Source organism: Bison bison, unplaced genomic scaffold (genome assembly GCF_000754665.1).
Source record: "Bison bison bison isolate TAMUID 2011002044 unplaced genomic scaffold, Bison_UMD1.0 scf7180017864284, whole genome shotgun sequence".
Lineage (NCBI taxonomy): Eukaryota > Metazoa > Chordata > Mammalia > Artiodactyla > Bovidae > Bison > Bison bison.
Genome location: NW_011494856.1, coordinates 1,892,173 through 1,906,139, shown reverse-complemented (window position 1 = coordinate 1,906,139; position 13,967 = coordinate 1,892,173). Strand labels below are relative to the sequence as shown.

General features: G+C 51.3%; 1 protein-coding gene across 4 annotated transcripts in view; it reads right to left on the bottom strand.

The window, feature by feature from the left end:
- Window positions 1–4,747: 4,747 nt before the first annotated feature.
- The window catches only part of P2RY6 (pyrimidinergic receptor P2Y, G-protein coupled, 6), a 35,649-nt gene continuing 26,429 nt past the window's right edge, over window positions 4,748–13,967 (bottom strand). For 2 of the 4 annotated variants that reach the window (XM_010849513.1, XM_010849511.1), the window contains exons 2-4: window positions 7,723–7,787; window positions 7,022–7,083; window positions 4,748–6,128 (exon numbers count right to left, since the gene is read on the bottom strand). In XM_010849513.1, coding sequence (XP_010847815.1) covers window positions 5,108–6,094 — 987 coding nt within the window. In that variant the 5' untranslated portion in view covers window positions 6,095–6,128; window positions 7,022–7,083; window positions 7,723–7,787 and the 3' untranslated portion in view covers window positions 4,748–5,107. Of the gene's footprint in view, window positions 6,129–7,021; window positions 7,084–7,722; window positions 7,788–10,172; window positions 10,725–13,967 lie in introns of those variants that run through there. The other 2 variants (XM_010849512.1, XM_010849514.1) reach the window with 2 other exon arrangements.

Genomic DNA, 13,967 nt, shown 5'->3' with positions numbered 1-13,967 from the left:
GGGGAGGGGAGGGAGGGAGGGTGAAGTGAGGGAGGATCTAGTATCTGGATTAGAGAGAGGCTATGTGACCTGCGTGAGTCAGTTCCCACATTCAGGTCCCAGCTTCCCCATCTGTAACAGGAGATATTATAAGGATTAAACAAGAAACTGAGTGTACAACACATTGATGGTACCTGGAATCCCGGCAGTGTACATTACTGTCTTCATGGCCCCCAGTGCTTCCCTGGCCGGCAGCCTTTTTCTCTCCAGCTTCATATCAGGCCACAGCCCTTCCTATCCCTCCTCCAGCAGCCTCCATGCCTTTGTGTTGTTCCCTACACCAGCAACACTCTTATCCCCTTTCCTTCAGTCTAATTACAACTATCCAAGACCCAGCTGCACTGCTTCAACCCCAGAAAATCTTCCCTAACCCACAGAAGAATCCTTGGACCCTTCTGAACCAGCATGGTCCCTCCTGCCCCTCACTGCACTCCACCCCTGTCTGTGTCTTCTCTGTCCCCATTCCAGCAAGTAGACATGCCCAGGGTAAGCCCCTACGCTGACCCCTACCCCCCATCACTAAGAATGCTCTGGGTTAAAGTGAGGGGGAAGAAGGGGGATAGGGAAGAGGAAAAAGAAAAAAAGCAGGAGAAGAGAAGGAGGAATTCAAGCCCCCAAATGGTGCTTGGAATCCCAGTCCTGGCATGTAATGAATGATTTTTCCTTCTTACAGCAACAGATAGGGCTCATGGATTATGGCTCTTGTTCTCAAAAAAGTGTGCTGTTTTTTTTTCCCCCTTAAAGACTGGCTGCCTTCTAGGTAAAGGAGAAAGAAAAACCCTTGCAATCTTCTGCTTAAAGCTCCTTGTTTAGAAACCTGCTATGCCTATTCTTAGAGACGGACCCTAGAGGAAGCTGTGTGCACAAAAGGCGAAACCACTGTACAGTAACATTCACTGCATGCCTACTGTGTTCCAGGCGTCATTCTAAGTGCTTTGCATGTGTTAGTTAATTTAATCCTCACAACAGTTTTATGAAATAGGTGCCATTATTACTCCCATTTTACAGTTAGGGAAGTTAAGGTATGAAGAAGTTAAATAACCTGTCCAGAGTAATACAGCTAGTAAGTGAGAGCCAGGATACACACCCAGGTGATCTAGCTCTGGGGTCTGAACCCTTTATGCTATTCTGCCTTACAAGGAAAACTAGGAATGGGATTTACCTGTGGCCCACAATTTTCACTCTTGAAAAAGTAACCAGGGGGTCACAGTTCTTGTGGGTTGCTGGGACAGTCCTCTGGGACTCACTGGATTGGCTGTTGGTGGAGGCCCTCTGCCTTCTGCTCTTCCATCTCCTACCCCCCGTGACAGGCAGCTGAAGAGCCTGGACTCAGAAGCAAGATGGATAACACCTGGCCTGCTTGGCACAGCTCTGCATTATATAGGGACTAAGAACCAGTCTCTGTCTTCTCATGTCCCCATACATCCATCTCACCATGACCCAAAGAATCAAACTGCCTTCTGTCCAAACTGTCAGCCTCTCCAGCAAGGGCACTTTGAATGGATTCCCAAGATGGGTTGGGCTACTTCCTCCACCAGCTGTAAGCACACCTCTGACATTACTGTGGCGTTTCACCCCTGCAGAGCCCTTCTCTAAATGTCCCTGTGGCTGAACAGCCTTGGAAATTAGACAGAGTGAAAGGAAAAATACTGAAGAAGTTATTCCATCCTTCCCCTCCCTGCCTGACCCTCTGCCCTTCCTTCTCCCCATTCTACCTTCTAAGGCAGAACATTTCCTTTGCCATGACCAGTTCTGTCAGTACTGGGTCTGTGTAATGTACCAGCAGCTATGGGCCAGCTAGGCTGTTCTATGGGAGGAAAACTAAGATCTGGGAGAAAGGAATAAGGACTAGAGGAGTAATGGGGGTGGAGTGTGGGTGTTTGTGGAGATGAGGACAAGGAGCAGAGAGGACAAGGAGCCAGCAGGAGTGCCTGAAAGAGATGTGAGCAGGGGGGAAACAAGTGAAGATGACTTGGAAGGGCTTTGTGTGGTATAATTCTCCTTTGTTGCCTTCTCGGGGACCTTCAGTGAAGATGCTGTAGGGAAAGAGCAAATTAGCCAAGATGGTGGTGGCCAGGCTCTCTCACCCCACGTTTGTAAATACATGGTTATGTAATAGCTGAGATCACTTACAGCATTGTGCATGCACATCATGGTGACCCACTTGACCACAGGCCACTTCTGTTCTGTTAACCTATATAAGCACCACCTGGAAAGCTCTTGCAGGGGACAAGTTGAGTGGAGTCCAGTGAAGTCGAGGCGGGTCACGTGGAGTTGAACTGCACAGTCGTCATTGCTGCTGTGTCAGCCATTAGAGAGTAAAGCAGGTCTCCCTTGCTGCTGCGAATAAAGAATGCCTGCACTTCCTATGGCTCCTTGAGTTTTCTTCTAGCTTCCCCACTCCTGCCTTGCCTACCCTGGGTTCAGTGAACAGTGAGATACAGCAAGACAGAAGCCCTTCCAGGGTTTTATAAGCTCAGCTCTGTGTTTGAGATATGAGGGTACCTCCAGGCAGCCTTCCAGGTACACACAGGCCAGAATGATGGAGATGAGAGCGCAGGGGTAGAACCTAGAAGAGGCAGTCTGTCCCAAGGCTGATCTGCAGGCTCCAGGCCACAGGATCTCCATGTAGCAGCCTCTTAGTGGCCCTGGGGATAGCCCTGCATCTCCTCAAACTTCTGACTTCTCCTTTAAGAATGAAGTAGTGTTGTATCAAAAAGTCTACAAACAAATGCTGGAGAGGGTGCGGAGAAAAAGGAACCCTCTTACAGTGTTGGTGGGAATGCAAACTAGTACAGCCACTATGGAGAACAGTGTGGAGATACCTTAAAACCTGTAAATAGAACTGCCTTATGATCCACAGCAATCCCACTGCTGGCTATACACACCAAGGAAACCAGAATTGAAAGAGACATGTGTACCACAATGTTCATCGCAGCACTGTTTACAATAGCCAGGACATGGAAGCAACCTAGATGTCCATCAGCAGACGAATGGATAAGAAAGCTGTGGTACATATACACAATGGAATATTACTCAGCTATTAAAAATAATGCATTTGAATCAGTCCTAATGAGTTGGATGAAACTGGAGCCTATCATACAGAGCGAAGTAAGTCAGAAAGAAAAACACCAATACAGTACGTTATTGCATATATATGGAATTTAGAAAGATGGTAACGATGACCCTATATGTGAGACAGCAAAAGACACACAGATATAAAGAACAGACTTTTGGACTCTGTGGGAGAAGGCGAGGGTGTGATGATTTGAGAGAATAGCATTGAAACATGTATATTATCATATGTGAAATAGGTTGCCAGTCCAGGTTTGATGCATAAGACAGGGTGCTCAGGGCTGGTGCAGTGGGATGACCCTGAGGGTTGGGATGGGGAGGGAGGTGGGAGGAAGGGTCAGGATGGGGAACACATGTACTGCTGCTGCTGCTAAATCGCTTCAGTCGTGTCCGACTCTGTGCGACCCCATAGATGGCAGCCCATCAGGCTCCCCCATCCCTGGGATTCTCCAGGCAAGAATACTGGAGTGGGTTGCTATTTCCTTCTCCAATGCATGAAAGTGAAAAGTGAAAGTGAAGTCGGTCAGTCGTATCCAACTCTTAGCGACCCCATGGACTGCAGCCTACCAGGCTCCTCCATCCATGGGATTTTCCAGGCAAGAGTACTGGAGTGGGGTGCCATTGCCTTCTCTGTGTAAAGTAATTAGCCTCCAATTAAAATAAATTAAAAAAATAAAAAGCTCAGGAAAAAACAAAGGAATGAAGAGGTGTTTAAGGGCTGTTTTCCCTCACTTGGAGGCCCTGGTGGAGGTGTCCCCAGGCACCGAGGATACCCTGAGCCTGACAGAGGCACATTTGGAGGGGCGAGTGGAGGACAGGTGGGATCTGGGTTCTTCCTGGCATTTAATGCCCTAGTCCCACCCAGCTCCATTTCTTGGCACCCCTCTCCACACACCAACCCCAGGCTTATCTGCAACTCACCGGCACTTTATAATCGGCCTGGGCACATCTCTGCCTCTGGGTTTTGAAGACACAGTGCTTCTACCAGATTCAGCCTCCTCCACTCTGCCTTTTAGATTCCTCCCAGTTCAGGCCCCACCCCTTCTAAAATGTGCTCCCTGATTCCTCCGCTGAGCCCCCCAGCCTGGAGCACTTGCCCCACTCTTGCCATTGTCTGGAGGGTGGCCATGAGACGGCTCTTATTTTCTCAGCCTTCACACACAAGAGGCCACATGCCCTCCACTCCAGCTCTCTGCCTATCCGCCCAGGGCAGAGCCTGGCACAGGGATGGCCCAGGCTGCACTAACCAGTGCTCCCCACTTCCATTTTCAGAGCTCCCACTCAGCCTTCAATATCTGGTTCAAATGCCCCCACCCCCAGTCCATTTGAGAGACTCCTAGACTGGGTCATGGGCATCCTCTGGGCACCCCTGCCCCCCAGCCACGCCTCCCTCTGTCACAGTCTTGGCATGACTGTATCAGTGTCTGTACCTCCAGTAACTGAGAGCTTGTATGGAGCTGGGCTTGAGATGGTTCTTCTGGGGGCCTGGAACCAAATCAGGCCCAAGCACAAGGTGTCAGTAAAGATATACTGAATGAATAGAACATAGCACATACCCCAAACAGCTCATATTCATCCTTCAAAACCCAGGTCAAATGGCCCTTCCCAGAAGCTCTCACTTCCATCTCCCATCTTCTTTTACTCCCTTTATTGATGACTCCAAAGTATGCAGCATATTCCTCAATCATAGTACATGTTATACTGTATTTTTGTGAGAAGCTTAACATGACTTCTGAATTCTCCATGGCTTCTTGGAGCCTTCTGGAGAAACAGGCCCAGGCTTGTCTCTCTCTGTACCCGTGGAGCCTGGTCCAGAAAAAGGGTTTAATAAATAGTTGTTGAAGTTTTGGGGTCTGTGAGGGCCTCAGTCTATGCCCATCTGGGCTAAACTCTAATTCTCTGCATGCTTTGGAGCTGGTGGAGCTTCGGGTGCCCCAGTCACAGTGGCAAACAGAATGGTTGCCCTGCCCCCAGGCGTCCTGCCCTGGTGGACTCAGCGACCCTGTCGCTGCCACTTGGCCGTGAGTTTCTGTAGCAGCTTATGTGGTCGCTGGCGGAACTTCTTCTGGGTGAAGTAGAAAAGGATGGGATCCAGCACGCTGTTGGCACTGGCGAAGGGCCGTGTGCCCTTGTAGGCTGCTGCAAAGGCCTCCAGCACAGGGCAGGAGACACCAGGTGTAGAGCGCACCGCCAGATAGGCTGTCTTGGTGATGTGGAAAGGCAGGAAGCTGATGGCAAAGGCAGCTGCCACCACCACAGCCATGCGGGCTGCCTTGCCACGCCGCTCCTGGGCCACTGGCCCTGCTGGGCCATCCTGGCGGCACAGACGACGGGCCAGGCAGCAGTAGCAGGCCAGAAGGGCGACAAAGGGCAGCAGGAAGCCGATGACCGTAAGGGTCATGCCATAGGGCATGTAGCGGGTGGCCAGGGCGGGCGGACTCAGGTCATAGCAGACTGTGCGGTTCCGCTGGATTCCTGTGGAGGCAAAGAGGGCAGTGGGCAGGCACTGGGTTGTCACGGCCAGCCATACAGCTCCACACACTAGCCAGGCAGCCCGGCGGCCCCCACGCTTGTGCCAGGGGGCCAGAGGATGGCAGATGCCTAGGTAACGCTGGAAGCTGATGCAGGTGAGAAAGAGGATGCTGCCGTGGAGGTTGGCATAGAAGAGGAAGCGGACCAGGCGGCAGGTGAGGTCTCCGAAGGGCCAGTGGTCACCTTGGGCATAGTTGTAGATGAGCAGGGGCAGGGAGCAGGCATACAGCAGGTCAGCCAGGGCCAGGTTCAGGGTGTACACAGCTGTGCGGGTCAGGGCCCGGCGGGACGTGCAGATCTGGGCGATGACACAGGCGTTCAGGGGCAGGCCCACTGCCAGCACCGCCGAGTAAACAGGCGGCAGCAGCAGGTGCTTGAAGTTCTCTCGGTAGACACAGTTGGTGGGCGGCGCGTCCAGGGCCTGGCCTGTGCCATTGTCCCATGCCATGCCTGTTCACCTGGGCTTCCTACATCCAGAGAGGCTGGGGAAGCAACACACGATCCATCAGTGACCACACTCGTGGACCACCCAGTAGGCCCCTGTCCCTCTCTGGGCCTTGATTTTCCCACCTGGACCATCTCCGATACTCACCACCCCACCAAACCCCCTCACAGCCCTTACTTTCACAAAATCCGGAATACAATAAAGCTCAAACTTGAGAGAAATCCAATTCATTTTCTTTCCATAATATTCATTTCCCACCAACCTTCCTGATGAATGTCTATTCATCCTTCAAAATGCTAGTCAAATGGCTCCTCTGTAAGAGGAGAGAGACAGACTTTGGTTTGAATCCCAACTGGGCTTCCCTGGTGGTTCAGACAGGGAAGAATCTGCTTGCAGTTCAGGAGACTCAGGTTCAATCCTTGGGTGGGGAAGATCCCCAGGAGAAGGGAATGGCTACCCACTCCATTCTTGCCTGAAGAATCCCATGGACAGAGGGGCCTGGCAGGCTATAGTCCATGGGGTTGCAAAGGGTCAGACACGACTGAGTGACTAACACTTTCATTTTTCACTTTCTGCTACTTACTAGTGATATGACTTTGGTCGAGTGACATGGTATATTAATACCTTACCTGAGTCTCAGTTTTCCCATCTGAAAATGGGGGGATGATGCACCCATCTCTCAGGATGTCATATAGTCAGAGGTGCTAAATCATGCTAGTCAGGGCTTCCCTGGGCTCCCTGGAGTTTGGGAATAGTAGTCATGGTGGGCCTGCCTGTCTATCTCTTTCCCACAGACTGAAAAGCTCTTAAGGAGAAGTGCCAGGTCTGTGTCTGAGAGCCCAAACTGGGGACTGGGGCAGGGAAGACCCTGTTAATTAATTAATCAATATTAGCAGAATGTCACACTTCTGGGCTAAGGGCTGTGCTCACCTTCTCAGCCTGGACTCCATCTTCCAAATCCATGGTCCTTCTTTTGGTTGCAGTCTACTTATCTGTAAAATGGGGGGAAGGTGGTGATCTGTGTGTATGCGTGCTCAGTTATAAAGGAGGTGATTTAAGAGTTCCCTATGTCCTTCTACTGGACTTGAGGCTACAAAGGCGGGTCTGATGAAGCCATTGAGGCCACAGTGCCCTCTGGTGGCCACAGAGAAAAGAGTTTCCCCACAAAGGCAAGTGGCTGGGGGACCTATGAAGTCTACAGCTACTTTACAGAGAGGAAAATCCAGGCACAGTTAGGGGCACTGGCTGCTCAATCTCAGAGAGTTAGGAGAGTCAGAGCCAGAACCCAACTGCCTGTCTAAGAGGAGGCAACTTAGCGTGACCCATGGACCTGGAGTTGAAAGCTTATAAATCTAGCTTCAGAGCTAGGCAGGCCTGGTTCAAATCCTGGCTCCTCTACTTCTATGCTGTTCTACCTAGGGAATGTTGCTTGCCTTAGCTGGGCCTGTGTGCTTGTCAGTAAAACTGTTATAGACCTGATACACGGTATGCTTAGTAAATGCCATGCCATGCTTTTGTATTCTACACCTTGTCCTTCCACTCGTCCCTTCAGGCTGAGTTTTGGGGCAGCCAGCTGCACAAATGTTTTAAGAGGTCCCCTTTTGGGATCAGTCTGACTTGTTGATACTTACCTCCCCAATGGCATTTCCATATTTATTGACGTCCAGAGAGAATTCACAACTTTAATCCAATGGTCCTATAAAGGAAAACCTTTGGGATAGTGACTCAAATCATCCCCTCTTCTTATTTTACAGATGAGAGAAACTGAGGCCCAGAAAAAACATGAAGTCCTGCCAATACACTCAGGAGCAATAGAGGGTTGAAGCCAAGCATGTGGGCTCCGGTCCAGACGTCCAGGTTCAAATACCAGCTCTGCCACATATGAGCTGTGTGGCCTGAGGCCCATTAGTGAACCCCTGTGCTTGGCTTCCCTATCTATAAAAAGAGATAATACAGGACCCGCCTCATAGGCTTGTCATGAGGATCAGTGCTTGGCACAAGCAAGTGTGAGCTACTCTTAATGTGAATATACCTAATAAAGTTATAAGATTTTTAAAAGTTATATTACAGTAAAATGTAACTCCCCAAACTAATTTATCCCAACTTAAAATTTGATTTCCATGAAATCAAAGTTACCCAGATTTTGGGTAACTGAAAAATGATGATGCTTGGATTCTCTAGTCTGTATCCCACATCACCTTTAATTATCAAACATTCTTCCTGGGGCTACAGTCCATGTGCTGGGAGTGTGGGGCACCCAGCTAACCAGTTAAGCACAAGGCGGAGGCCAGAGGAGGAAGTACAGTGGTCCCCCCACTGTTGCCAAGAAGTCAAGATTAGTTCAGGCAAGAGAAAGTTCATTCATTCATCTCTTCATTCATTTGTTCCGGCCATTCTCTCATTCTCCTGTTTTCACGTGGGGCTTTCCTTGTGGCTCAGCTGGTAAAGAATCCGCCTGCAATGCAGGAGACCTGGGTTTGATCCCTGGGTTGGGAAGATCCCCTGGAGAAGGGAAAGGCTATCCACTCCAGTATTCATGTTTTCACATGCCAGACATTTAATGGGTACTCACTACTTGCTTACTGCATGGGGCACAGCGTATAATGTAGATAGGTGGATACAGAAACAGATACATGCATACACATATACGTATTCATATTCACATATCAATCTGAAGGGGGAGACCAGTGTGAGACATAGGATAGAGGACATTTCCAGAGAAGGATGAAGGGTGGAGCAAGTCCCTGGTGGTTGAAGAAGATTTGCATGGGTGGAGAGGGGTGAGAGGCCCCCGGGGTCACCCCAGGTGGGGAGGAAGTGGGAGCAGGCAGAGTCCGAGAGGCCGGCAGAAGGTCGTGGTGAGGAGGAGGAACTGGGAAGAAGGAACTGTGCTGCGCCCCTGAGCTCTCTTTGGGGAGGTCTGTTGCCCTCAGACACCACCCTGAGAGACAGCCTTCTGACTCAGGTGACTGGAGTTTCCAGGCGTGTTTTTTTTTCCCTCTTTAATTAATTTTTACAATGGTGGGTTAGTTTCTTGCTGTACAGCAAAGTGAATCAGTCATATGTAAACATAAGTCTACTCTTTTCCGGATTTCCTTCCCATCTAGGTCACCACAGAGCACTGAGTAGAGTTCCCTGTGTCATACAGTAGGTTCTCATTAGTTATCTATTTTATACATAGTAGTGTCGGTCCCAATCTCCCGGTTCATCCCACTCCTGCTCTGGGTGTTTTCTGCCTCCCACTCCCTGGCAAGACTGGTCCTCTTGGAAGGAGGCAGGGGCTGCTCGAGGAGATCCAGGAAAGATGGGCCAGACTGTCACCCTGGCTTCCTTATCTGCTAGGCCTCTGAGGACCTGGGCGGGGGGAGCAGTTCTTCCACTTCCCGGCAAAAGCTGGTCCCCAGGGAGGGCTTGTGTGGTCCCTGCCTCTAGGCCGCGGCTGACGTAGGCTCTTTTGGGCCCTCACATCTGTCACTCACTCTTGGGTCCTGTGCCCTGGACCAGCCCACACCCCAGCCTCTTCCTGGGCTCCAGCCGCTCTGTTTGCAGCGTGTGTGCATGTGGGTATGTGTGTGGGGTGTGGTGCGTGGTGCTTTATAATAGGTGCTCGCCTTCTCTGGATCCCTTGGCCCTTTGGAGAAAAACTCATGCTCTTGTCCTGACATTTAGGCTCCTGCTGAGCCCTCCAGCTTCACCAGGACCTCAGCTCTGCACCCAGATGAAATGCTTCACTCTGCTGCTTCCTCTCCTGCCACACAGTTATCAAGAGCCCAAGACCGCCACACAGCCATCCACAGCCACAGATCCAGACTTCCTCTTCAGCCTCCCCATCTTTGCTGTGCCCTCCACACAAAATGCCATTTAACCCATCTCTGTTTGTCAAAACCCAGTGTCCATCAAGCTTCAGATTTAAGCTTACTTCTTCCTTTTTCTGATCCCCCAGGTGGGTGGAGTCCCTTCCTCTCTGCCCACCCACCCTGCCCAAATCTTGGATCTTCTTGAGGTCAGTGCTGGACCCAGCCTGCCTGCCTGCCCCCTTCTCTGCCCTGGCCCACGGCCCCCAAGAAGCGCCAATACTCACATACAGCCTCCTGTCCCCGAAACACACGCCTTAGTAGCCCCAAGTATGTTGGCTCAAGGGGAGGCCAGACACGAAGCTCTCCACTCTTCTGCTCTTGGCCTGGGCTGTAACACCTCCGAAAGGGCAGCTTCCTCTGTTTCCTGCCACGTCTGTCTCTGACTGAAATAGTCCCTGCGGGGGCTGCCCCCTCCCCGCCACCCTCCACACCAAAGCCTGATGGAAACTGAATCTAAGGAGCAGGGAGGCGGAGAAAAGCTCTGTTTCCCGGAACCCTCCTCACCCCAGCAGAAGAAACTGGGTGATGAGGATGCAGAGAGAGGGGGAGAGGACAGAGACTGCTGGTGGAAGGCCAGCCCCACAGATCTGGCAGCTTCCTTTCTCCTCGGCCCTCTCTCAGTCTTCTCATCTATCAGATAAGTAGTTTGGTGATTACAGAACTTTCGGGCCCTCTTTAACCCCTAAAGAGGGGTTTTCGTGCTGGCCCAGAAGATAAAGTCTGCCTGCAAAGCAGGAGACCCAGATTCAACCCCTGGGTCAGGAAGATCCCCCTGGAGGAGGGCATGGCAACCCACTCCGGTATTCTTACCTGGAGAACTCCATGGACAGAGGAGCCTGGCAGGCTATAGTCCATGGGGTTGCAAAGAGCTGGACACAACTGAGCGACTAACACTTCAGCTGTAATACCCAGACTCATCTTTTGGGTCACTCCTCCACCCATCCCTCCATTCTTTTTTTTTTTTTTGGTGGGGGGGGGTGGTGATATTTTTAGATTTTTAAATTAATTTTTATTAGAGTACAGTTGCTTTGCAATGTTGTGTTAGTTTCCACAGTACAGCAAAACGAATCAGCCATATGTATACGTGTATCTCCTCCCTTTTGGACTCGCATCCATTTAGGTAATCACAATGTGTTAGGTAGAGTTCCCTGTGCTACACAGTATGTTCTCATCAGTTACCGATTTTAGACATAGTATCAATAGTGTATAGGCTCAATCCCAATCTTATCCCCCCTTTCTTCATTCATTCAATAGCTCACTCCTGATAATCCACCTAGGCACTCACTTACTCAGTCACCTTCTCCCTTCCTCTTTCCCTCTCTTCACAAGCATGCATTAAGCAACTATATGCCATCAGATCCTCCCACATTCCCCCATGTAGCAGTCACTAGTCCCTTTAACACTATAGGCCCAGAGCTCCCTGGGATTGAGGGGTATAGGTTGTGGGGGTAGAGTTGATGCCCCAAGAACTTATCTGGGTGCATTCTCCCTGCCTGTGCCAGCCCTCCCCTGGCTGCTCCTCACCACCGAACCAGCTATTAGGACAATCAGAGGAGGAGCTATGGCTCCTTGATGTCCCGAGGGGGCCAGCTCTGGTGGTGGAGACAGTACTCAGGGGGTGACCTGGAGGAGACAGGCTTTCATTTGGAGCAGAGGAGGCAAATAGGGAAGCAGGGACAGAATGGTGCAGAGGACGATCCCTGCTCAGGAGTTTGAGGTCCAGGTTCTCATTCTATCTTGGTGCCTACTCACTGTGTGACTCTGGCAGGGCCAAAAGTTTAGACCAAACTGAGAAAATTCAGGTTTGAACTGCCAATAAACACTTGCTCAGGGACCTCCCTGGTGGTCCACTGGTTGAGAATCTGCCTTCCAATCCACAGGGGATGTGGGTTCAACCCCCTGATTGGGGAGCTAAGATTCCACATGCCATGGGGCAGCTAAGCCGGAGCGTAGCAAGCACTGAGCCTGCGTGCTCTAGAGAGCCCCGTGCCATAGCCAAAGATCCTGCATGCTGCAGTGGAGATCCTGCGTGCCGCAACTAAGCTCAGTGCAACCAAATAAATAAATAGATATTTAAAAACAAAACACTTGGTCAGTTGTGCACAAGCTTATTCAAGCTTGTGCTAGGAGGTCGCTTGTGCCAGCTGAGCGGGTGGATGTCCTGGTCTGATCTGTGCTGTGCTGGAGCTCAGGAGGGTAACGATGCCTGGCCTTCAGTCTAGCACTGCTGGATTCCCAGGACGACCTCCCGCAGTCACCCCCAGCCCAGACCAGGGTGTCTGTCCCAAGAATGGGAGCAGCTCCAAGGACTTCTGAAGGTGTCAGCCCCAGGATAGGGCTTGGGTCTCAGTTCCTGCCCTCTGGGTGGGCCTAGGAGGGAGAGTTCAGGTCTTAGGGGTCATGGGTCCACCTGGAAGGGCTTCTGGAGAAGGCATGTCTGCTGCTGGGCTTTAAAGGGTGGAGACGACCTGGACACACAGAATGAAGAGGGTAACCCAGGCAGGATGTGAGAAATGAAGAAAAAATATTGCAACCAGAGCACGGGATAAGTTGTGTGAAGAGGGGACCAGTTGGGAAGCATGAGGAAGGGTGGCCTGTCACAAAACCTCAAGCAGAGCCCAGGTGCCACCACCAGGGCTTTCCCCACCAGGCTTTCCAGCCCCTAGGCCCATTGCATGCTGCTTCCTCTGCCTGGGACACTTTCACTCACTGTCTCTGAATCATCCCATTTATCCTTCCTTATAGTTTTCTCATCTGTAAAATGGGAGTGTTCATTGGACCTACCACACAAGCTGTTGTAAGAATTAAATGAAACTCTGTATGTGAGCGGCCCTAGCACACAACAAGTACTTAATAAACGTTTGTTAATGGAATGAATCCATTCCAAGCCCAGCTCTGGGCTCCCTTAGAGCACCCCAGTCTCCAAGGATATCTGGGTCATCGGCACCAGGTATCTTTCATTTCTTCACTGCCCACCGTGTGCTGGATGTTCTATCTGCCATTCTGGGCAGGTAGTGATGGAAATTATTCTCTCCATTTTACCAATTAAGGAACTAAGACTCAGGAAGGCTAGTCCCAGACTGGTGGCATTTCAACAAGGTCTTTCTCACTATACAGCCACCTTTTCCATTGTTCGCCCAAAGCCCTGGCTTAGATGGTCCCGCCAGAGAATTCCCTCAGTCTTCCCAGCACTGAGGGCCTCTGGCCAGGAGATGGCGCCAGTAGATGGCGCCAGGAGACTACCCAGGCTAGTCAACCTGCCGCCTTCGGACAGCTGCCCTAAGACGAGGTCTGGAGGCAGGTCTCCACACTGCGGGAGCCTGGCCCCTGGGGCTGGAGCTGAGCAACCTCAGGACTGGGTTCCCAACTTCAATTCCTCCTGACCCATGTCCCAGCCCTTCTCCCACTCATGCCCGGACAAGCTCCAGCCTTGTTCTCAGATCCCCCACCTGGGTGAGGTGACTCTCAGGAGACAATGGGGACACTGGCAGGGCCCAGAGCCAGGGCTGAGCCCTCCAGCTGAGGAAGAGGCCCAGGGAGTGTCTCCCAGACACCAAGCATTCACCGCCCAGCTCCACTCCATGTACGCTATTGGTGGAAACACTGAAGTCCCTCACCCCTCGGAGGGGACTATCTCTGCCCTTTCCTACTTTCAGTTCAAACGACAATACCTGGGGTTGGTCTCTGCCTGTAGCAGAAGCAATCCAGTTTAGACATAAGAAAAAAACTGGTGGGTTGAAGCTCCTTGGGCCCCTTGAATCCTGGGGTCTCAAGATACCCTTTTTGATGACTCTGTAGTCTCATCCCATTGCAAACCTCGCCCCAAGGCCCTCTTATCGGGAAAGGATGAGGCGGCCTGCTGGCCAGAGGCAAGAGCTGGAAGCCTGAGTCACCACCTGCCAGACGGCCAGGAGCCAGCTCAGACCAGGCTGGACAAGGGAAGAGGCCTCCTAACCTTGGCCTGCCTGCCTTCTGGGAAACAAGGCCTGGAAACCCCCCTTTTCTGCCTGTCCCACCCA